The 23,120-nt window shown below is 43.2% G+C and overlaps 1 protein-coding gene across 2 annotated transcripts in view; it reads right to left on the reverse strand.

The window, feature by feature from the left end:
* NUCB2 (nucleobindin 2) overlaps positions 1-23,120 on the reverse strand; it is a 48,300-nt gene that overhangs the window by 14,051 nt on the left and 11,129 nt on the right. For both annotated transcript variants that reach the window (XM_073347384.2, XM_073347386.2), the window contains exons 2-9: positions 20,538-20,705; positions 19,027-19,134; positions 16,956-17,082; positions 9,355-9,458; positions 5,440-5,625; positions 4,582-4,672; positions 1,505-1,563; positions 74-166 (exon numbers count right to left, since the gene is read on the reverse strand). In XM_073347384.2, the coding sequence (XP_073203485.2) occupies positions 74-166; positions 1,505-1,563; positions 4,582-4,672; positions 5,440-5,625; positions 9,355-9,458; positions 16,956-17,082; positions 19,027-19,134; positions 20,538-20,693 (924 nt within the window). In that variant the 5' untranslated portion in view covers positions 20,694-20,705. The remainder of the gene's footprint in view (positions 1-73; positions 167-1,504; positions 1,564-4,581; positions 4,673-5,439; positions 5,626-9,354; positions 9,459-16,955; positions 17,083-19,026; positions 19,135-20,537; positions 20,706-23,120) is intronic.

Below are 23,120 nucleotides of genomic sequence, written 5' to 3' on the forward strand. Positions count from 1 at the left end.
CGCTGACTTCAGTAGGATTGCACAGGTACAACAGAGCAGGATTTAGCCAACTCTGTTAACCTTCAGACCACACCTCATTCATAACATGCTCTCTCATTCTTAGCCTTTCTTCTTCCATTTCCACCATATCATCCTCTTCATTTTTGGGGTCATATACTTTCTCCAGCTGAAAATAAATGTAGTAAACGTTAGCTGGAAGAAAGGACTGCTTATTCAGAATAGAGCACATTTGAGACAATGATGTAAAATGTTGCTTAAAAACAAAACTTCACCAATTTGAACCAGCCCTGATACGGATATGCTTTTGCATTACATTTAGCTGAGGCACTTCTGACTGAACAGTAAATCTGAAGGGAAATGATTGTTCTAGGTAAAGAAATAATTTATTTTAGCATAATTTTAAGCAGAAAGTGAGCTTTTCAATGGTATGAAGCCTGTTTGTTAATTCAAGTGGACTACCGTAATGTCCTCCACACAGGATTATATTTTAAATTCACATGGAAATCTGATTTCATGAAATGATCCTGTGATTGCCTTACTGCAGGTGAGGAGCCCAACTGACTTCGATGGAATCCCGTGTGGGCACAGAGGTGTGACCATATGAGGTCAATTGCAGGACCTGGGTGTAAATCTGGTGCTGAACCAGTGTCCATTTGTTAAGTGGCGTCTCTTTTTGTAAATAGTGTTCTGTACTCCTTGATCTGCACTGGCTACCTATAGTTTCGGAGTCAATTTTTCAGGTTTTGGTTTTAACTTACAAAACCATAAGTATTTGGCAAACACCCATCTAAAAAAGACTGCCTCTTGCCCCACTGGTATAGAAGAGGTGGCTACTGGCAAGGTGTTCTCTGTAAGGTCTGTGCACTTTAGGATTCACTCTCTGCTTTGGTCCATAATAGCCTGCATTTGTTAACCGTGAGGGTATGTAGTCAGGTCCATCTCTTCTCACTGGCTCATGAGGAGTGGGAAGATTTGTGAGACTGGGTAGTAGCAGGGACGTGTGTGTGTGTGAGAAAGATGCTGAGACAAAACATGCTGGAAAACCAAGAGTATATTTATTCTACCTGTGCTCAGCAAGATGGCTCTCATCACAGTCGTGTCTATCACCAATGTATGTATCCTCACAACACCCTGTGAGGTAGACAAATACCAATACCCCCATTTTCATAGACGAGGGACTAACTGATTTCAATGGACATTTGGTACCTAAATACCTTTGAGGACCTGGGCCTAAGTGACTTTATCCCAGGTCACACAAGTGAGTCCGTGGCAGACCAAGACATTGAACCCATGATGCCTGAATCCCAGCTCTCTGCCTTAATCACTAAACTACTGTTTCTCTCCCTCACTGGTGTGTTGAATAATTTTAGAGTGTCAAGGTCACTCAGACCTGGGGATGAATGTTCTTGTTCATAGTCTAAAATAAAATAAGTAACTGTCCCTTTAGAAAGAGAGGGGAAGCAGCAACGTATTGAATGCTCTGAAATGGTTGGGTTTTTTTTACCTCTTTAGTAAACAGGGCCTCTAATTCTTGCTCATCCAAGAAGCCATCATTATTGACATCTAGAAAAGTATAAGTTGAAAATATAAATTCAGTAAATACAGAAAATAATGAATACAGTACTTCACAATGGGTCAGATAAGCAGATGTCAGCGGAGAGTCTAGAGTGGATTAACCTCTGTACCTAATAAGATGCTGAGTACAGAGTATGACATGAAGATTACTCCACTTAACAGTAAACCAGGCTGTGGTTGGTCTGCACTGGATTTCTGGCGACTTGGATATTTACTTATAATTAGATAAGGCTGCAAGGATTCCTCTAACTCTCAAATAAGAAAAGCTAAAAAGACATCTAAAGCTAAAAGAAACTGCTAACCAAACAGGTAATAATGGGGCTACCTTAGGCCCTCTGTCTTTTGGGGGGGATTTATTTTCATTTTGGGGGGCTTATTTTTAGCAATTTTTGAGTTTTATGTAGAAGTCCAAAAATGGTTTTTTTCCCCCAGGGCTTTCTTCTATATACTGTAATCTCTTTGTAATGTAGTACTGTTTCAAACAGCACTATGCTAAAGTGCACTCGGGAACCTTTGGTGTGCACTGTCGGGATCTATACAGATTCCTATAGTCTGCATTACTGCTCTATGTAGACAAACCCTTAGCTACAAGTAACCATTTCTGGTGTTTTTCCCGTGTCTATTGAATAAACACTAATTTCATTTTTGGGGCAGGAGGTGTGTGTGTTTTTTATTGGTTAAAACCTAAAATAAGAATACCCAGGCCACTCACACAGTTAGATATTGCTCAACATGAGAAAAGGTAGCTATATTTGGCCAAGATTTGTAAATATATCCCGGACCAACAGGAACCTGTGGAAAAGATTGGCTAAATGTATGGAAGTTTCTCCAAGCAAATTTCAGAATTGTGCTGACTGCTATATAAATACTCCACTCGTACTCCAGTTTAGCATGAGTTTGGCAAGACATGCTGGTAACTGTGGATCAGTAACTCATGCTATGTGACCATCCATTCTTAATCTGAATATTATGTGATACTTTAATGGTTGAGAGACTGTCCCGTCTAATTCAAATAAGTGTTTATATACTATTATAAGTTAGCTGCATCAGAGAACTTGTATGTTAATTTTCAATGGCAAGAGCTGGCTATTTCTGTTCTGGTGAAACAGACAAAAGAAGAAGCTATACGGCTCTACTTAGATTCCTAGGAGAAAAGTAATAAAATCTAATATTTTTTTGAATGTGAAGTAGAGTGGCTAAATTGCATAGGACTTTAATATACTCATAAACCAAGATTAAACAAGGTCAAATAGACAGTTCAAAAATTATTTGCTTCAGTTGGAGCTGGCATTAGTTTCAGCTTATGCATTTTTTCCCTTTGGGTGAGTCAAAACCAAAACCATACCTAGTTTCCTCCACTTGTTGTTCAGCCCTTCATCAAACCACCAGCACAATACCAGGCACATCCAGCTGCACCAAGTAAGGGCCTGCCTACACAGTGGGGTAACGTGCTTTACAAAAAAGTGTTATTTCCAAAGCACACTAAAATGTTGTACACTCATTGAAAGATTTGAAACACTACAACATTAAAGCACAACAGAGAACCTTTAGCATACACCAGCAGGGTCTACACAGACCAATTAATGTGCTTTAGAAATCACCCGTCATAGAGCACATTATCCCACTGTGCAGATGAGGCCTAAGTGCCTTTGCATACAGCTCAGCAGTAAAATTGTTAAGTAATGAGATTTAAGGACGTGAACATGCTATTAAGATAAATGGGCAAAGTTTACACCTCTCTGCTATTGTTTCAAGTTCTGGCTGCAGAAATGAGAAATAGTAAAGGCAGATTTATTTTTTAGAGGTCTCTGAAGGAGCCCAATTCTTTCCGTTTTTCCAGAGGCAGTAGAACAGGGGTGGGCAAACTATGGCCTGGGGGCTGCATCCAGCCCTTCAGATGTTTTAATCCAACCCTCAAGCTCCTGCTGGGGCGTGGGGTCTGGGGCTTGCGCCGCTCTGGTGCTCCAGCCAGGGAGTGGGGTTGGGGGCTTGCCCCGCTCCACACATGCCATGGCTCTGCATGTCCCCCATCTGGCTCCTACACGCAGAGGCAGCCAAGAGACTCCACACACTGCCCCTGCCACAAACGCCACCCTCACAGCTCCTATTGGCTGGGAACCAGGGTCAATGGGAGCTGCAGGGGCAGCGCCTGCAGATGGGGCAGGGAGCGGAGCCACCTGGCTGCGTCTCCCCCTAGGAGCCAGAGGCAGGACATGCCTCTGCTTCCGGGAGCTCCTTGAGGTAAGAGCCACCCAGAGCCTGCACCCCTGACCCCTTTCTGCACCCCAACCCCCTACCCCAGCCCTGATCCCCCTCCCACCCTCCGAACCCCTCGGTCCCAGCCGGGAGCACCCTCCTGCACCTCCAACCCCTCATCCCCAGGCCCACCCCAGAGCCCGCACCCCCAGACAGAGTCCTTACCCCCCGCACCCCAATCCCCAATTTCATGAGCATTCATGGCCCACAATACAATATCCGTACCCAGATGTGGCCCTCGCGCCAAAAAGTTTGCCCACCCCTGCAGTAGAATGGCTGACACTCCATTTACTGAGCTACAGTGAGATGGTGAAACTGCAAGTTCATTCATACAGTCCTTCTGTGGCTCATCCTGATGGCATAGTTTGTGAGCAAAATGACAACTAAGGACATTCCCCCTAAAAAAATTACCTGGCAACTAAAGAACCAGCTATGTCTTTTAAACCTACTGCCACATACAATTATTGCACTCCTCTTGGAGATACATGAGCTCTTTCTGAAAATATAACTTTCAGTTTTTACATTGCTCCACTTGAGTGTAGCAATACAATAATGCATATACCCAATGTGGTGTTAAGTGCTCTTGCATGAACAGTTTGAACCTGACAAAACTGCTGATTTACTCCTTTCTGTCCTCCTGGACTCATCCAAATAGCTTGTGTGACCAACAGAAGATAACACCTTCCAAAACAAATAGATAATGCAAGAATAATTTGACTTGTACCTTTTAAACTAAATCTAATCTCTTACCATGTAACTTGAAAAATGTTTTAGGATTGAAGTCATTAGGATCCAGCCCATCCGACTCCTCCCACACCTCTTTCAGTTGGTCTTTGCTTCCCTGTAGATTAGTTACAAATAGAAATCACTCAAAGTAATGACATGTAATTTTATTGCACTAAACTGGAGTTAAAGTTTCTCAAAAAGGCTTTTCAAAGACCTTTATAATGGCCCTGTTTTACAGGCCTGATCCAAAGCCCACAGAAATCAATGGCAGTCTTCTTCCATTGACCTCAATGGGTTCTGAGTCAGGCTCTACGTTGTCACAAGGCAGAGGGGTTGAGGGTGCCATGAAGCAGCACACTCAGACTCTGGGGAAACGGAACCTCTGGAATCGCTTTGCAATCGCTTTGCACAGCTCCTCATTTAGGAACTGTGTCTAAAGTGAATTTGTCTACTCTTCCTGCCCAGAGGGAAGGTAGCTGTAATGTTGGATTTGCAGTGTAAGCATGGGTGGGGCAGAATAATCCTGAATAATCTCTGGCGTCTTTATAAGCAAGCATTTTGCCAGTATATCACATAACTGTATACCAAACACAGCAAAGATAACAGGCATCTAGGGTAGGGTTTTCTAAAGCGCTCAGCACGGGTTTCTCTTTCTTTCCATTGAACTCAGTGGTAAGACTCTCATTGATTTCAATGAGAGCAGAGTTTGAGACTTTTGAAAATCCCACCCACAGAGTATTAGTCTTTTATTCCCCATTTAAATGCTGATCATATGTGAATGAACAAGGTGTTATCTGGGCCTGTTTTGTTATAAGCCATTGCTCTTCGGTATGCAAAGCTTTCTCTAGCAGGATAAGAAATGTGTAAACACCGTATCCTTACAGGATGATTCACTTTGGGGTGATCTCCATGTTTTTTCTTCATCTCCTCATATTTGGATTCCTCTTCCCGTCTCTTCTCTTCATTCAGTGTTTTTAAATATTCTCTCCTTTCATGTTCCTTCAACATCTCGTATTTCTTAAATTCATCGTGGCGTGTCTTGTCATAGTTTTCCAGGTCACTTGTAGCCTACAAGTAAGAAATGTTTATGCTGAAAAGACTGTATTGCTTCAAAGTGTGAATGACGAGCCATATTGCCACTGATTTGCCAAACACAAGGTAAACTAATTGGGGATCATCTTTCAACAGAGTGTAGTGTAATATCCGTCTCTTCCCCACTCTACCTGTTCAGCAAAACCAATCAGTTTCACAGGATTTAATGTTCTTGGAATCAACTGATTTGCATTCCTTGCCCATGCACTGGTCTAAGAGGAGGCAATAAGGCACCCTTTTCTCCTGTGTAGGCTACCCACATTGTACAAAGGGCCATTACTCTCCATCCTACACAGATGGGCAGGGACTGTAGAATGGACACAGTTTTGACTCCATTCTCCCCACACATGTTCCAGCCAGTGCAGCTGAACTAGGACAATGAGGGAAATAAGAGGCACCAGGTACAAGGGTAGCATAGTGCACCTCCTCCCAGGACCTAAGAGGTAGTAGGTACCAAACATCAGAGAATTTAACACCTGGGAGGGAGAGAAGTTATTTTAAGCTAAAGGCTAATGTTGGCACAAGAACAAATCGATATAAACTGGCCCTCAGCAAGTATAGGCTTGAAATTAGCCAAAAGTCTTTAACATCAGAGGATTGTAGTGCTGGAACAGCCTTCCAAGAGGAGTAGAGAGGGGCCAAAAATCTACCGTATATACTCAATCATAAATCAGTTTGTTTATAAGCCGACCCCCTAAGATGGATAAGTAAAAATGGAAAATTTTTATGACCCATTCATAAGCCAACCTTATAATTCAGGGGTTGGCAAACTTTGGCTCCCAGGCCATTAGGATAAGCCGCTGGCAGGCCGAGATGGTTTGTTTACCTCGAGCGTCCGCAGGCACGGAGGTAAACCTAAGTAAACAAAGTGTCCCGGTGAGCCAGCTGCTTACCCTGATGGGCAGGGACAGCAACTGGTGGGGAAATTTTTTGGAGGGGGGAGAAGCTGGGGGCCAGGGAGAAACCCCTGTGACCACCTGCCCTAGCGCAGGACCCCCACACCCTCCCCATCCCATCCCTTCCCACCTTACGTGGGGAGGATGTCTCTGGCCTGGCCTGCTCCAGCAGACTGGGCAGCGTGGTCGCAGCCTGCTCCAGCAGGCTAGACCGGGCGGCACGGCTGCAGCATGTTCCAACGAGCTGGGCCAGGTGGCATGGGCGCAGCGTGCTCCGGCAGGCTGGGCGGCGCGGCCACAATCTGCTCTGGTGGGCAGGGCGGAGCAGCGCAGCTGCAGCCTGCCAGCCCCGGAACTGCAGTTGCTTCGGAGGGTGGGGGGGGGGGGAAGCAGCGTAGCTAGAAGCGGATAGACTCTGGCCCCGCCTCTTCCCATCTGGCTCTGCTGCCTCTCCTTGCTCCCTCTGTTGGGGGGAGGGGCTGTGTCCCATCTCTCCCCTTCTCTATACCTGTTCATAAGCCAATCCCCTCCTCTGATGCTTCCCTTTACTAAAAAAATTCAGCTTATGAATGAGTATATACAGTAACTTGTTTCTAGACTGAGCTTGATACATTTATGGAGATGATATGGTGAGACTACCTACAATGGCATATGGCCTATCCACAACTGCCATTAGCAAATAACTCCAATGGCCAGAGATGGGGCACGAGATGGGGAGGGCTCTGAGCTACTACAGAGAATTCTTTCCAGGTGTCTAGCTGGTGGGTCTTGCCCACATGCTCAGGGTCTAACTGACTGCTGTATTTGGGGTTGGGAAAGAATCTCCCCACCGGTCAGACTAGCAGAGACATTGGAGGCCTTGGACCCTCTTCTATAGCATGGGGGACAGTTTACTTGCTGGTATGAATTATAGTAAATGGTGGATTCTCTGTAGCCTGAAGTCTTTAAATCAAGATTTTAGGATTTCAGTAACTCAGTCAGAGGTTATGGGCCTATTGCAGGAGTGGGTGGGTTGGGTTCTATGGCCTGTGATGTGCAGGAGGTGAGATGAGATGATGATGGTGGTGGTGGTCCCTTCTGGCCTTAAAGTCTATAAGACACTCCGGTGTCCCTTACTCAAGGTTCATGGCAACTCTACAAATCAAGCCCTTAATCTGTAATGACAGATTACTTTAAATACTGTGAGTGAAAATGGATAATATTGGAAGGTCTGTGTTAAGGCTCATCTATATGGAGAATTATTCCCAAACAGCTATTTCCTGATTAACTTCATGTGTGGACATTTATTCTGGAATAAGAGTGCTTTATTATGAATCAGCTTAATCCATTTAAAATAGTAAATGCTAGTGTTATCTCTCCCGGTGTTTGTTCCAGGATACAACTGTCTATGGTTTACTAGAGAGTTTAGTGAACAAACATGGAGTCACATGTCAGGGATGGTCTAGGTAATGCTTAGTCCTACCATGAGTGCAGGGAACTGCACTAGATGACCTCAAGGTCCCTTCCAGTCCTAAAATTCTATGTTTGTGGACTGTCCAGATTAGCATTTACAATCATGTTAATTAATCTGAATTAACTGATTGTCAATTAACTTGAGTTGAAACAGGACCACATGCTAGTCCTTATGGGGGTTAGTTAATGCAGACTTGCTTAAGCTTGGAAGCAGTTTGCAGCTGGTTAGTTTTCAGTTTTTAATGTTAATGTATTTAATAGTATTGAAGGAAGTTCAGCAGTCTCATGTTGTCCCCTAACGGATGTTCAGATTCACCTGATACTGACTTTCCAATTATTTAGAATTCATCTCCAAAATGCCACACATTTTAAAAAACAAATTATAGAGGAGATGGCCCCTAAGGTATCCCTTAAATTGTGTCATTCCAGCTGGTAAATGAAAGCAGACAAAGGTGGAATGGCTTAAGAACAGAAAGAACTGCTAGTTAAGGACTTCCCTCTCCCTACCAGTCAGAATTTTTCTGAAATGATGCTCCTAACTGGTAAGATTTTTGGAAAGTTTCTTAAGAGTAAATTAGGAGGGAGAATTTTAACTCACCAAATTCTCTGTGCAAGAAACACTCAACCAGCTTCTAATGTCAGATGTACAGTGCTACGTGCTGCATACCTGAGGTTAAAATCTTTCTTTCCATGAGAGGCATAATTTTTCCACTATTGAAAAAAGCCATGCTGCACTCTCAGCCAAACTGCATCTCACTGATATGTCAGCTGAGTGAGAACCATGCCTGTGACTGATATTCACTTACTGTACATTGGGCCTGGTAGAGATTAAGTGCCCATAAGCAACGTTTAGTATGGATATCTGAAGTTCAGTTGTGTTGTGGTATTGCAGCTTGCCATACACCAGAAATGTACGGTCCAGAAATCTATATGGCCATTTTGAGAGGGGCAATTGTTACCTTATATTACAGTCATTATGTGACAAGCTTAAAGTAATTTAGGTATAAAAATATACTTTAAAAATATTCTACGGCATAATACACATCTATCAAAACTGAACTGAATTTACATGCCCTTGACAAGTCATGTTTTGTTCCCAAAGCTTCTCACACTGGCACAAGAATGAGAATGCTGTAAGGTGCTACCTGAAAAATTAACAGGTTCTGTGGCGAACACATATCAATTGCATAGAAGCTTTCCAATACACAATGGAGCCAACTGAGTTCCTCTAAGATTAAGATCTATGTGGTATTTACAGAAGATTGGTATAGATAAAGTAAAAGGATTTGCTTTCACTGCAGAGAAATAAATAATCATAGCAAGTGAACATCTACAATATTTTATATCTAAAACTCACTGCTTTGATCAACATATCTAAATCTTTAGATTCAAATGTCTCAGGATTCTGGTGGTTGAGGTGTTCAAACTGTTTAAGGAGAGCTTGATGGTCTACGCCAGTGTCTGAAAGAACAAGGTAAAAATGTTTTTAAAACAAACATAAAACATATCAAATAAGTTTGAAGGAGAGAGTTCTGGAAGCTAAAAGCTTTCAAACACAAGCCTGTGATATACAAATATTTGAGGCTCCTTAGGGACTGGATAGGTATTTGCAATTTGATGAAAGAATAGCAACATTTCTAGACTAGCATTGCTTAAGGAAGACTGGTGAGCTTCACTGAGCTTCTAGCAATTTGAATAGGCACCCCTCCTACCAAGGTGGAATATTACATTTTTACACTGTAATTTTAACATGCAGAAATGAAAGCAGATCTCACAAGTATTTCAAGCTTCACAATCCAGAATAGACACTGCACTACTTTTCATTCATGCAAATGACCATATAAATAAAGCAGCTGCTTCTGTAGCTGTGATGTCAACTGAAGTGCCAAATTGCTGACCAGCATCATCCAGCTGAACTAGGTTCTTAGGGCTGACTCCTTGCCTTACACCTTGCAAAATCACCTTTATCTGGCCAAAGCGGATGTGAAACAATTCCAAATCAGAATGGCAGCAGTTTAGATTCCTTTTGTACTGACTACAAGGTGCAAGGCAGTCAGAAGTCAGGCCCTGTGTCCAAATGAGGCGCTTCAAACATTTTCCCCCTCCCTTCTGTAGGGGCTGCTTCCAACAATATAAAACATGCAAGTATAGTAACAGCATCAAACACTTCTAAGCTACCAGAGTTTTCCATATGCTACAGTGACTTTGGTCGATACAGTCATATAACACTCTAGACCAATATTACACTGAACAGCATCTATTCTATTAAGTTAGGCATGACAGTAATATCCAGTGATTCTTGAAGTCTATCAATTTTTTATTGGGCAGCTTGTCAAGATGGCTGAACAAAAAAAAAAAAAGAGGAAATGTTTGATCTGTATAGGAGACTGTAGGACAGTCTCCTTCAACTTGTTACCCTTTAGTAAGCTAAAGATATTCTTGTCACATCTGTGCTCTATTTTTATCATCACATACCAGCAAACAGTGGCCAGTGCATATTTCAACCACCATTCCTCCACTCTGAGATCACTTGTGCCTAAATACTTTCTCTGATGAATCACTGTTTTATAAAGCATTTTTTTAAAAGTGCAGTATTAGATTTTAACTTGCCACATTACTGCTAAACAAGACAAAAGGTTCTTATTTGATTGTTTGAAAATGGAACACTGTAAAATACATCCAGCGGGGTACATGCAGGGGTGAAAGTAAGTCGAGTGACTTACTGGTATGCTGGGGCCAGAAGGGGTGGGGCTGAGGGGGTCAGAGCCAGAGCCAGCCCCAGCCCACCCTGTAAGTGCCCCCCCCTCCTGCCCCACCCCACCGGGGTAGCAGCAGCAGCCCAGGGCTCTGGGGAGCCCTGGACCCTTTAAATAGCCCCCTGCTTCTACTGCCCCGGTCCTTTAATTAGCTGCCGGAGCCCAGCAGCCGCTACCCCAGGGCTCCAGCAGCAGGGCTCTGGAGGCAATTTAAAGGGCCTGGGGCTCCAGCCACTGCTGGGAGCCCCAGGCCCTTTAAGCTGCCCCCTGGGGAAGCCGGGCTGCCCCAGTACAGTGTACCAGCTCTTGCCAGTACGCCATACCAGGGCGTACCGGCTTACTTTCACCTCTGGGGACATGTAAATACCTTATTACTGTAGTATAAGCACCTCAAAATCTTTATTGTATTTATCCTGTGAGGTAGAGAAGTACTATCATTCACATTTTACGGATGGGCAACTGAGGTATACAGGATACTTGCTCGAGGTATACAGATACCATATATGTAATGGTGATAGCATTGTGATAAACTGCAGGCCATATGATACATAAAGTTTAGCACATGGATTCTGTAGGGTATAGGAATTTAAATAGTATGAGTCTTTAAGAGGCCTGGACTTTCTTTCACGTTACAGAAACCACTAGAACTTTGCCAAAGATGTATATATGTAATTAGGTCTTGCATTTTGTATGTAATAAGTAAACATGATTATGTGGACTCCAGTGTGCCTGTGTGGCACATATTCATATTACATATGTAATGTATATGGCAAAAAAACCATAATGGCCTTTGACTGCTTCAGCTGCTTGCTAATTCATCTCTTCCAGCACCACTGCTAACAATCAAATGTCCGAGCAGTTTCAAACAAACACTTTCTTTTTCAGGCATGCAGTTAGAGAAATATGCCCTAATTTACACACACACACACACACACACCTGTTGAACTCTCCCCATGCTAATCTGAAAATATTCTATCCTGCATGAGTGTTTTAAGGCTCAATATTTCAAGACCTTGTAGGGCTACGCATGGGAGTAACATGCCCATCCCAAACTCATGCTGATAAGACTTTTATTAATCATGGATTTTCTTTGACTTTCTCTCTGGCAGTGCAAAGCAGCCAGAAAGCTGCCCTGATAGGGCATCTCAGGGAATCACCAGGTGGCGTAAAGTCAGCATAATCAATAGCAGAGGAGGAGTAGGGAATAGCTAAAGGGCAATATGCTCTACCACTCCCTAGCAGGCACAAAGGCCCAGATCCACAAAGGGATTTTGACATTGTGAGGCTCAGCGTTGCCATGCTTAACTTTTAGGTGCTCATAAAGTCACAGACAATACTGTAATCCAGAAAGCCTGAGTCAAGCACGTAGGCTCCCTATACAGTGAATGGTGAGAGATAGGCATCCAAGAATATGATCCAAAAAAAGCCAGCAAGCTAGGAAGCTCCCCACCTAAACAAGCCAGTTGGAAATACCTTAGAGAAGGGGGGTGTACTAAGCCACTCCACTCTTGAAGAGAGGCACCTAAGTCGAGGCTACAGGGAGAAACCTAGTTCTCCCTGCAATCCACAGCTGCAACGCCCTCTTCTGGAGTCAGGCAGCTGAAGCACCTGCCCCACTCCACATAAAACTGACAGAAGAGGAGGAAGAGGTAATGACAGTATAACTTTTAGCCCAGTGGTTAGAGCCCTCACCTTGGATGTGAGAGACCCAGCTTCAATTTCCCCCTTCATGGAGCAGTGAACCAAGGATTTGAAAAGGGGTCTTCCACACCTCTGAGGGCTCTAACCACTGAGCTTTAGGATATTCTGATGTGGGCTTATTCAGTCTCCTGTTGAAGCTGTTCCACTGTGCATAAATACTTAGTTGCTGGGCTAGAGAGAGAGAAAATGACTTTATAGCTTGGTGATTAGGATGCCCATTTGGAAGGTGGGAGATCCAGAGTGCAGTACCCCTGCTCCAATCACTGTGCCTGAGGTGGGAACCAAACCTGTCTCCCACATGAGACACTGGGCTAGAAGTTTTAATCTGGACAGTGTTAGCACCATCACAACTACAACTGCAACCCAATCTGGCAGGTGACCTCTGGGCACACCTTCCCAATCTAGCCCTGCAGAAAGATAAGTGGATGAATGCTTATCTTCCCCTAGTTCATGTATTGCAATGAGGCTTGGGTGGGAGATAGGTACCTGGGTGCCTTGAGTGAGGCAGCAGTGTGCATGTCCAGAGGCAGAAATTAGGTGCCTCAGAAAACTTAAGCGTTGAGTGAGTTTAGGCACCTACAGCGTTTGGTGGCAGCTAACGGGGAGTTTTGTGGATCATAATGGTGCCTAAAACTGGGATTTAGGCACTTAAGTCTGGGGGTTAAGGACTAGATTCACAAAGGAATTTATGCTCCTAGAAAAATCACTGGGATTCACAAAGCCTGAGTTCAAGAACTAGGCTCCCTATACAATGAACAAAGAGAGAGAAGCTCCCCAGAATAGAATTCACAAAAGCCAGTCACGAGGTGGCACCTCACCTAAACTAGCCCATGGGAGATGCCAAGCCAAAGGATGTTTGCTAAGCCCCACCCCTCGCTTGGAGACAGGCATCTCAGCCTGGGCTCCAGGGCAGTGCCTCCTTTTGCTTGAGATTCTCTGCTGCAACTCCTCTCGTAGAGCTAGTCTCCATTCCCACTTACATTACTCTAACTTGCATTGCTCAGGGTTGTGAAAGACACCTGCCTGAGTGACATCAGTTACATCGACTTAAGAGCTGTCCACACCAGTGCTGTGTTGGCAGGAGACGCTCTCCCACCAACATAGCTTCTGACTCTCATGGAGGTGGACTAATCATGCCAACAGGAAGAGCGCTATCCTGTCAGCATAGCGCATCTTCACCAGACATGCTACAGCGGTGCAGCTGCACCAGTGGAGCGCGGTAGTATAAACTTGCCTTCAGTGTTAGGTGCCTATGATGATTTGTGCAGGAGGCTGTGGGAGGAGGGAGCTTAGGTATCTGGATGCTTGGCATGGTGCTGCCTGGCTGAACACTTGCAGATCTTATTGACTTTAGTGGAATTTGTGTGTGTTCAGCACTTCTAAAAATCAGGTCGTTAAAGTTAGGCACACTGGTCAAATTTTTCAAACCTGGATACCTAAAGTTAGAGATCTAAATAAAAGAAATGCTGCATGCCTGTAGCTCCCACTGAAGTCAGTAGCATCCAAATTTGAAAAATCTGACTACTGTGCATATAACATTTTTACATCCATATTATGAGGCTTTAGTTTGAGTGAGCACAAGCTACTAAATACAATAATACTGAGGCAGCGAGGGTTCATGGGGCATTGCAAAGAAATTTTCAGCTACATAAAGTTACCATCCACTGTACCATCCGCATTAGTTGTCCTGAATTAGATCATTGTGAGCTTCATCACAACTTCAGTGGAAAATCTGCCTGCATTAGAGTTCAAGATGAACTGTGGATCTTGTGTACATATATGAAGCAACCCATTTATTCCTCTGGAGAGGCTATGTGGTGGGTTCTGCTCTCTGGACTGTAACTTTCATTTAAAAAGAAAAGCACAAAAGACAGAAAAGTGATCTAAAGCCCTAGGCCAATTTTATTATTATTTACTAATTGTAGGACATAGCACCCAGAGGTCCCAATCAGGGATCAAGGCCTCACTGGAATAGCTGGGGCGGAGTAGGGTTTTGTAGGTCCCTTAGGCCGGAGCAAGTGGGGGCCCCTCCCCACCCTTTCTGCCTGCAGTCTCCCTAGCAGGAGCGCTTGGGGGAATGAGGGGAGTGGGGTTGGGGCACGGCGGGTACCCTGCTCCGCCCAGCTGGTGCTGCAGTGGGGATTGGAGTCTGGGCACAGGGGCTCCCCAGCAGAGGTGCTGGGAGGGCAGAGCGAGTCGGGGGCACGCATTTTCCTGGGGCCCCCCCACATTGGCCATGGCCTCTGGCCATGGGCCCTGTTGGCTAATCCACCACTGGGAATAAGCACTACACTAAAAAGCAGTAAAAATACAGTCCTTCCCTAAAGATCTTGTTTTTTCTCCTGGCATTACCAAGCCCTGACTCCCTCAATCCACCCTCTATCCCCACACTAAGCTCATTGGCAGTGTTTCAGTGCTACAGTGGGGTGGCAGAATGGCAAGAATACAAGTTTAGGTTATGATTCTTTGCCCACTGAAGTCAATGGGAGTCTTTCCATTGACTTGATAAGGAATTGGATCAGGCCACTACTACACTGATAAATCTGAACAGAAAATTACACATCCACTTTTTACAAAAAACTAAGTGGAACATTTTGGAAGATATTCCTAGCATCACCATCAGAAACTCCATGCTTGTGAATACAATTATTTCCAGAAAGAAACCTCCAGTAAAAGGTTTGCATCAAGTCTCCCTGGTAATTTCTTTTAAAATGTATATTTTGCATGTTAGAATTAAATCGTGCATGGTTGGGCAAGGAGAGGAGGTAGTATCCCCTGCCAAGCAAACTAACAGTAACTGTAGGCTGGCAACTTGTATACTTGGTTTCTAAATATAAAGGCCTACTAAGTAGATTGCAGTGTAGCATTAGCAATGCTATTATTATGGATGCGAAGACACTTTCATTCCAAGTCTCTGTTTCTGATGCTTAGAACTGCAACAAAAAAAAATTATCCTTTAAGCTGAGTTTCTCATGTTTGTTATAAGCCTAAAATTAATTTCTGGTGAGGAGAAGGTTGAAAGAAAGAAAGACTGCCACTTTTGAGCTATTCGACCAGTTAAAAAAAAAACGGTTCTAAAACCTAAAAAAAATTTAGGTTGCGCTAAATCCACAAAGACATAGGAGTCCAATGCCTAATTTTTAGGCACCCTGGCACCCAATGGAATTCTCACCCCCAAGTCAGACACCCAGGCTTCCTGGACAATGCATGGGGAGAGTTAGTTTCCTAAAGATGTGATTCATATAAGCCAGCATGCTGAGCAGGGAGCTGCCTAAACTAGCTAGCAGAAAATGCCAAGGAGAAGGATAAGACTTCAGCTCCACCTCTCAAAGGTAGAGCTGGCACCTAATTCTGGACAGGAGAGAGGCGCCTATCTGTGTTTGGGATTCACAGCCACACACCTGCTCCCAGAGTTAAGCCCCTAAACCAGGTCAGGTCAGTACTTTGTCTCTCTCTCTCGAGGGCAGGTGGCTGTTATAAGCAAAAGCCAAATGATTAACTGGAGTAGGGAGTGCAACATGGGTTTCCTGCATCCCAGGAAATGTTTAAGCCACCAGGCTACAAAGTCTATATCTTTTTCTCTTTTCCTCTCTGTCCCAGTGAATATTTAATTGTTCATACAGAGTGGAAGAGCTCCAATGGGAAAGACAGAGAGCCCTAATCCAGAATACTAAATAGCCTTGCAGGAGGAGGGAAGACCCAAATTCAAGTCCCTGCTCCAAATTAGGCATAGTTGGGAGTTGAAAACAGGTCTCCCACAGCCCCTGTGAGTGCCCTAATTCCACACACAAATTCTTGATCTGGTCACCCACGCTGTCTTTTGTGCAGGTTAGTCATACTCTGAGCCCGCCTTATTGGATCAGGCCCAGCAGGAGAGAGAGGCAGTGGAACACCCTAGTTTGAGAATCCTAGCAGGGCTTAGGCATGCGATAGGGAGCCAAGCAGCAGCAGCAGTTTAGTTCATGCCCACCGGTGGAAACATTGGCCCCATGGGAATTTAGGTGCCTACAGGGTGAGTTGGAAGCTGAGCAGCTTTCGAAGGATCTCAGTGGTGCTTAAAATGTTGAGCTTAGGCACCTCAGTGACTAGCCCATGTTCTTTTGTGCTTTGGGAAAATCTCTAAACAGTTTAATTGGTTAAATTCAACACAGCTGTATTGCTAGAACACAGTGAGGGATGTGGAAAGTGACACATTGTGGGGAAACTGTTGTCTGAGAAATAGTTATATAAGCATCTAAAAGTCCCATTGTCAGAATCAGTTTTTCTTACTTGTAAGACACAGATTGCTCCCCTTCTTCTCCCTGATTTCCTATAAGGACACAGTCTTCCTCATATTTTCCATTTCAGGAGTATGAAATGGGGACCCTTTTACCATTCCAACTTAGTTTAATCATTATTGCTGATAGGAGCCAGTGAGGAGAACAAAATTGGTGGATTCCAGGCTCCTATCTGATAAAGGCCAATCTGTTAATTCTGTCTGAATTCTGCTTCATATTCTTACCTTGAAAGGAATCCATTTTAGCTTTAATTAGCATCCTTAACCTTGCCACTTCTTGTCTTTTCAGTTCATCCAGCCTTGTTCTCACATGATGGCTTACTAAGTCTAGCTCTTTGCTTAGCTTTCCACTCTGTTAAAATAAATAAGTGATCTATAAAGACAATCGTGTTGTAGTTTTCAGATGCCCACCACATGTGGGCTGTAAGACTCTCTACTCATGGTAGTCATTGCCAATTCTGAAGACCTTATAAACATCATAAGTATCTCAAACATTGTTTGAGGAGAATATTAACTTTGTAAATTTATGAAAATAGAAATCGGGTTAGGGCACTCACTGAGACTTTTCTAAGCTGCCTTTTTATTTAAAAAAAAAAAAAAAAAAGGTGATGTGCCAAATACCATAATTAAACCAGGACCCTGGAGCACAGCTGCGTATCTGTATTTAAAGATCTCTTCAGAAGTGACCTTTCTGTAAATCAGAGAACTACAGACCAGCATGGTCATGTGGGTGCCACCCTCTTGCTGAAGGAGGAATCGGCACAGTAGCAGCCACCTGAGGGTGCTGTAAGAATCACCCTCAGCAGCACCAGAAGACTGTTGCCAGCCTCTGGGGACTGTGCCAGGAATGGAGTGGAGCCAAGAGCTGTCAGACTCTAGCACAGCGGTGGGCAAACTTTTTGGCCTGAGGGCCACATCGAGGAATAGAAATTGTATGGTGAGCCATGAATGCTCACAAAATTGGGGTTGGAGTGTGGGAGGAGGTGAGGGCTCTGGTTGGGGGTGCAGGCTCTGGGGTGGGGCTGGGGATGAGGAGTTTGGAATTCAGGAGGGTGCTCTGGGCTGTGACTGAGGGGGATCAGGGGTGCGGGAAGGGGTGCAGGTTCCGGCTGGGGATGTGGGTTCTGGAGTGGGGCTGGGGATGAGAGGTTTGGGGTGCAGGAGAGTGCTCCGGGGTGGGATTGAGGGGTTTGGAGAGCAGGAGGGGGATCAGGGCTGGGGGTTGGGGTGTGGGGAGAAGCTCAGGGGTTCAGGTTCTGAGCAGCGCTTACCTCAAGCGGCTCCTGGAAGCAGTGGCATGTCCCTTCTCCCGCACCTACGCGTGGAGCGGCCCCTGACCCTCAGAGCGGGGGCCATGCCATGGCTTCCGGGAGCTGCGTGGTGCGGCCCCCAACCCGGTGCCCCAGCTGGAGTTCACGGGCCTTTTGCCTACCTCTGCTCTAGCTGCAGCAGAGTTTTACACCAAAGGTAATGCAAAGCTTAGTGCTCTCTTCTCACCATAAGAGAATGTGGAGCAGCCAGCTGGACCTGGGGATTGGAGAAGGGCAGAGAAGGAATGCACATAACCTAGGGTAGCAACAGCGGGAGAGAAGAGAACACCATCACGGTGCTTGGAGTGGTACGTGAAGTACGGGTACTGGGAAGAGAAGAAAACCACAGCTCAGTCTTTTTTATTCTTCCCAAACTCTACCACCTTAAGCTCAAAACTTGAAGACAGTGTGTTGTCCTCCACTCTCAGTTGCTTCAGGATCAGGATTTGTGTTTGTCTACTTCCCCCACCCTTTTCCATGTCATTAAATTCACATGTGGCACATTGCTTCCATCTGGGAGGGCAGAGAAGCCTCTCTGCCGTTGGCTCAGCAGTGCTCTGAATCACTTGGCAGGCAATAAAGTGAGAGCTGTGCTAAGAGCCATTTTGACGTTAATGAACGATATGCTGTTCGTTCTGAATTTCAAAGAGGCCTTGCTTTCCATTTTGCAGGAGAATGCTAATAAATGTTTCCCAAAAGCAAGATATCTGCATCTAGTTGTTTTATTAGTAGTTAGGTAGCAAATTAAAACCTCTTGGGAGACTGATCTGGTACAGTTTCTTTAAAAAACAGTATCTGTCCCGTAGCTGCAGAGATAAAGATCCCTTTAAAGAGTCTAATTTAAATTGTGTAAAGTAATGTGAAAGCAATACTAAATAAAAAGTAAGAGGAATGGAAAAATATGAATATGCTAACACCTCAAATTATCATTTATTTGTAGCTGTCTAAACTCGTCTTGATTAAATTCTATTGATCTTTGCACATACCTTTATTTCCTCTATATCAGCAGTCTGAAGTTTCTCTCTGAAATGTTTATCTGTTTCTAGGACATCTATCACTTGCTTGAGATATTCATCATAATAAAGCCCAGTATCCTTTAGGAAAAGAAGTTTGAGATTAGAAAAAAAAAATGTCCCCAAATGTTTCATTTTCATATAAATGCAAAGATTTCATCTAAATCACTCACAATCCCAAATATCAGTAGTATTGAGCATAATGCACTGACTCAGTATATCAGCAATAAGATATGAACTTCTTTGCTTTGGTTGGTTTGCACAATTATCACACACAAGCTAGTTTTCTCTGTTTCCTTTTTGTTCTAGAAGTTGACAAAGAAGTAAAGGCAGAGAGATATTTAAGAACGTACATCACATGCACATTTGGGGCCTATCATGTAGATACAGTTTAAAATACAAAACAAAAAAACCTTTAATTTACTTGGTAGACCAACAGACCACAACAATTCAGAATGGCATAAACCCACCATTTTCCCCTACAGAAGATTATCTCCTTGAGTTTCCACTTGCTGAGTTTACTAGGAATTCTTTTTTTAGGGAGCATAATGTGCCACTTCAATCCCATCCTGATAGAAGCAGCAGCCACAAGTTTGGCCCCCATAACCCAATATACACCTCCAAGAATTATGCAAATCTTGGGGGAATTTACAGGAAGTACAGGACCATAGTGAAGCTTCACATCAAACCAGCAAAAGTCCGTATGGCATCAGGCTATATTAATGTCCATTGTGTTTTCCCCTGTGAGTTTGGGGCAAAGGGAACAATCCAGAGGAGCCTAGCCAGCTAGAATTGAACTGTGGGGGTACAGAACTACCCCTCTCCAAGATTTCATGTTTAGTAGCAGGACTTCACTTGCAAAACAGCAATATTATTGTTTAATAACTAAAAGCTTTTACATGCACTTTGTTTCATGGCAACTCCATTTTCCACTTTGGCAAACACATTATCTCAGCTGTCATTATTTGACATGGTTACCCACTGCATTCACAAACTCACTGCATTTTGTTACTAGGAAAATTGCTTGCAAAAATCCTTCTGTATTTCCCCAATTTAACCCTTTTCCATTCTCTGTTGAGGCCCAAGTTGGGACCAGCATTCTTCCTGCCAACGATGACTGGATGAACCTTCCTTTTAACCTATTAACGCCACTCAATCAGTTGAGAGGAGGTATACAATAGGCATTTTCTCCCATCAGGAGCTTTGTGTATTGCCTCTGTTACCTCCCCAGTCCTACCACATCAGGGAGCAAGAGACAAGGAGCAGGTATTGAACACTGAATATGACCACCCCACCTAGAAAGGTACTACTAGTTTCCCCTTGGAGTACAGCACCAACAAAGTTAATTATTTATTACAGCACCTAGGAGGACTTGTCATGGACAAATCTCAAGATGAAAAAAAAATCAATGAGCTTGTTATTGAGAGAAAAAAATACTGCCTTCTAGTATAAAGTATTTAATAAAATACCTTTCATTTACTTACTGGGGTTTCTATTTTTGCTCCTTCTACATGGGGTTCTCCTTGAACTTTTGTCTTGTCTATGTCTATAGGCACTGCTTCCAAATTGATTAGGAGACACGTCACCAGCAGAACACACTGTTGTGGTAGGATGGTTCTCCACCTCATCTGAAACATCATCACTCACTAGAGCTGTGTTTTAACAGAAATAAACTAGGTTATTAGACAGTATAAACACATTCATATTAGCACCAGCAATAATCCTACGGATTATACGTTATAAAGCCATCAAGGGACATTAGAGCCAAACAGGGTTAAACAGAAATACTACTCAAGGATTATTTTAAAATCTTAACAGATTCATAATTAGACCATCATTAGGCTGTCAAAGTGACAGTGATATTACACTGCTAGCATATGCAATGTAGCAAGTACCCTACCCACAGACAGGTAAAAGATGAGGCATTACAAGGATTATTATATTGGCTCTGTATGTTTATATGAAGACTCTTAAATCTGCTGTGGTATTTTCAGTAATTCTGTAGAATGGTTTGAGTGGCAATAAAGTTTAGGATTTATACACTAATTTAGATGTTCGAAGTCCTGTACAATTGTCAGTTAGTTAGTGTGAAGGATACTATACAAAATAAGGTCCAGATACTACTTTCGCTGAAATCAATGGCAAGATTCCCAATGATTATAATGGGAACAGGATCAGGCCTCAGGAATTGTATAGGACTTGCCTATTTTGGAACCAAGATTCTCCCCTGAACCTCATATCTTTAGGAGAAGATGAAAAGAAGTCATCAAATTGTTTCAGCATCTGGTGATAGAGAAGCCTTTAAACATTTGGGCTGTTATATTGTTAATGTCCACAATAGCTTTACCGTCTACAGAAGTAGTTTTAGCACTTCTACTCATTTCAGGGGATGGATCAGGAACATATGATGTAATATTTGCACGTTCCTTTGCTAGGTCAGTGATGTAGATAATTTTCAGAAAACAGCTAAAAGTTTTCAATAGGGTACCGTCCATGTGTAGATATGTCAAAGAAAGAGATGTAATAACAAATGTACCATGAACCAACCAAAAGAAGTGTGCTCGCTACAAGGGCAATTTTTGTACAAGTTCTTAAACTAGCCATGCAGATAATTCTATCACAAAGTATTTAGATTCAACGACAGCAAATCTTTTGAGATGAATAGAGCATGCAGTGCCAGTTTTCTTGGATGTATAATGAAGTCCCCAGTAGGGAAGTACGGCACCTTTTTTGTCTGATCTTAGCCGGTCCTTTGCTGAGAAGCTAAATGGAGATAAAATTGCTACTGTTTATTTTCCCCCTGCCCCAGCTTAATACACTTTTCCTGTTTTATCTGTGATAACAGAAACAAAGAATAGCATTCTAACATATGCAGAACAATAGATATAGACAGATGTTAATACAGGCAATCATAAGTCTTTTGTTAAGGAGGAAATAAAGCGAGAAAGCTAATGTATGTTGTATACACCTTTTGTTGAGCATGTCACAGACTAAAAGGATCCCAAGGATTCACTGAGATTATTTTTTTCTTATTTAAAGCAATCAGAAAAAAATGCCTGGTTGGAGTATATTAGTCCTTGGTATCTGGCAAGTAGGGTGACCAGACAGCAAATGTAAAAAATCGGGCCGGGGGTGGGGGGTAATAGGAGCCAATATAAGAAAAAGACCCAAAAATCAGGACTGTCCCTATAAAATTGGGACATCTGGTCACCCTATTGGCAAGAGCTGCTGTTGCTGCCACCAATCATGCACTGAATGTGTTCTTTTCAGTGTCAGCAGCTGTGGACAAAGTAGATCAGATTAACTTTCGCTGGATCATTCCTATTAAAAAAAAAATCTGAACTGATTTGCTGGAATCAGTAAATTAATTTCTAGCCTCAGCATAGCGTTGGTGACTTCTCTGTGGCCTGCAATGGCTCTATACAGTTGATGTGTGAGGCTGTTCTAAGTATTTTTAGAAGTCTGGAGTGTCTTGATTGTACAAAAATGTGCAGTAATTAAGATTATCGGATTTTTTTTAAAAAAACACTTTGTTGAGCTTTACAATTTCAATACAATACAGATTCATTTTGAGGATCTTATTAACAACTATCAAGACAGATAATGGTTTGCACCCTCTTAAATTTGATGGTAGAGTAGGCAAGGATGAGTATTTGTCCATACTTTTGAGTCACGACTTTTCAAAAAAAAAAAAAAAAAAACCCACACATCCTTGGCTTTTGACATAGGGGGAATTTTGTGAGTGACGTGCGAATAAGTAGTACACAGCTGCACAAAGTCCATTAACAGTTTTAAGGGAAAAATTAATGAGGAGGCACTTAGCAAGCAGGATATCAGAAACACAAACAACCAAGACTGATACACTTGCAGTCAGCTCCTCTCCCAATACTCATGTGCACTAGACCACCAGGGCAGAATAGGCCAACTGGGTAAAGGAAAAGAAGTAGCAGGAAAGCAACCCTATGTCCCTAGCTACAGTACAGCTTTTAACTGTAGTTGTAACTTGTTAGTGGCAGTCCTTGTGTTTACATACAACGTGACTAATATTTGATTAGTAACAGTGACAG

This window comes from Lepidochelys kempii, chromosome 6, assembly GCF_965140285.1.
Source record: "Lepidochelys kempii isolate rLepKem1 chromosome 6, rLepKem1.hap1, whole genome shotgun sequence".
NCBI classification, from domain to species: domain Eukaryota; kingdom Metazoa; phylum Chordata; order Testudines; family Cheloniidae; genus Lepidochelys; species Lepidochelys kempii.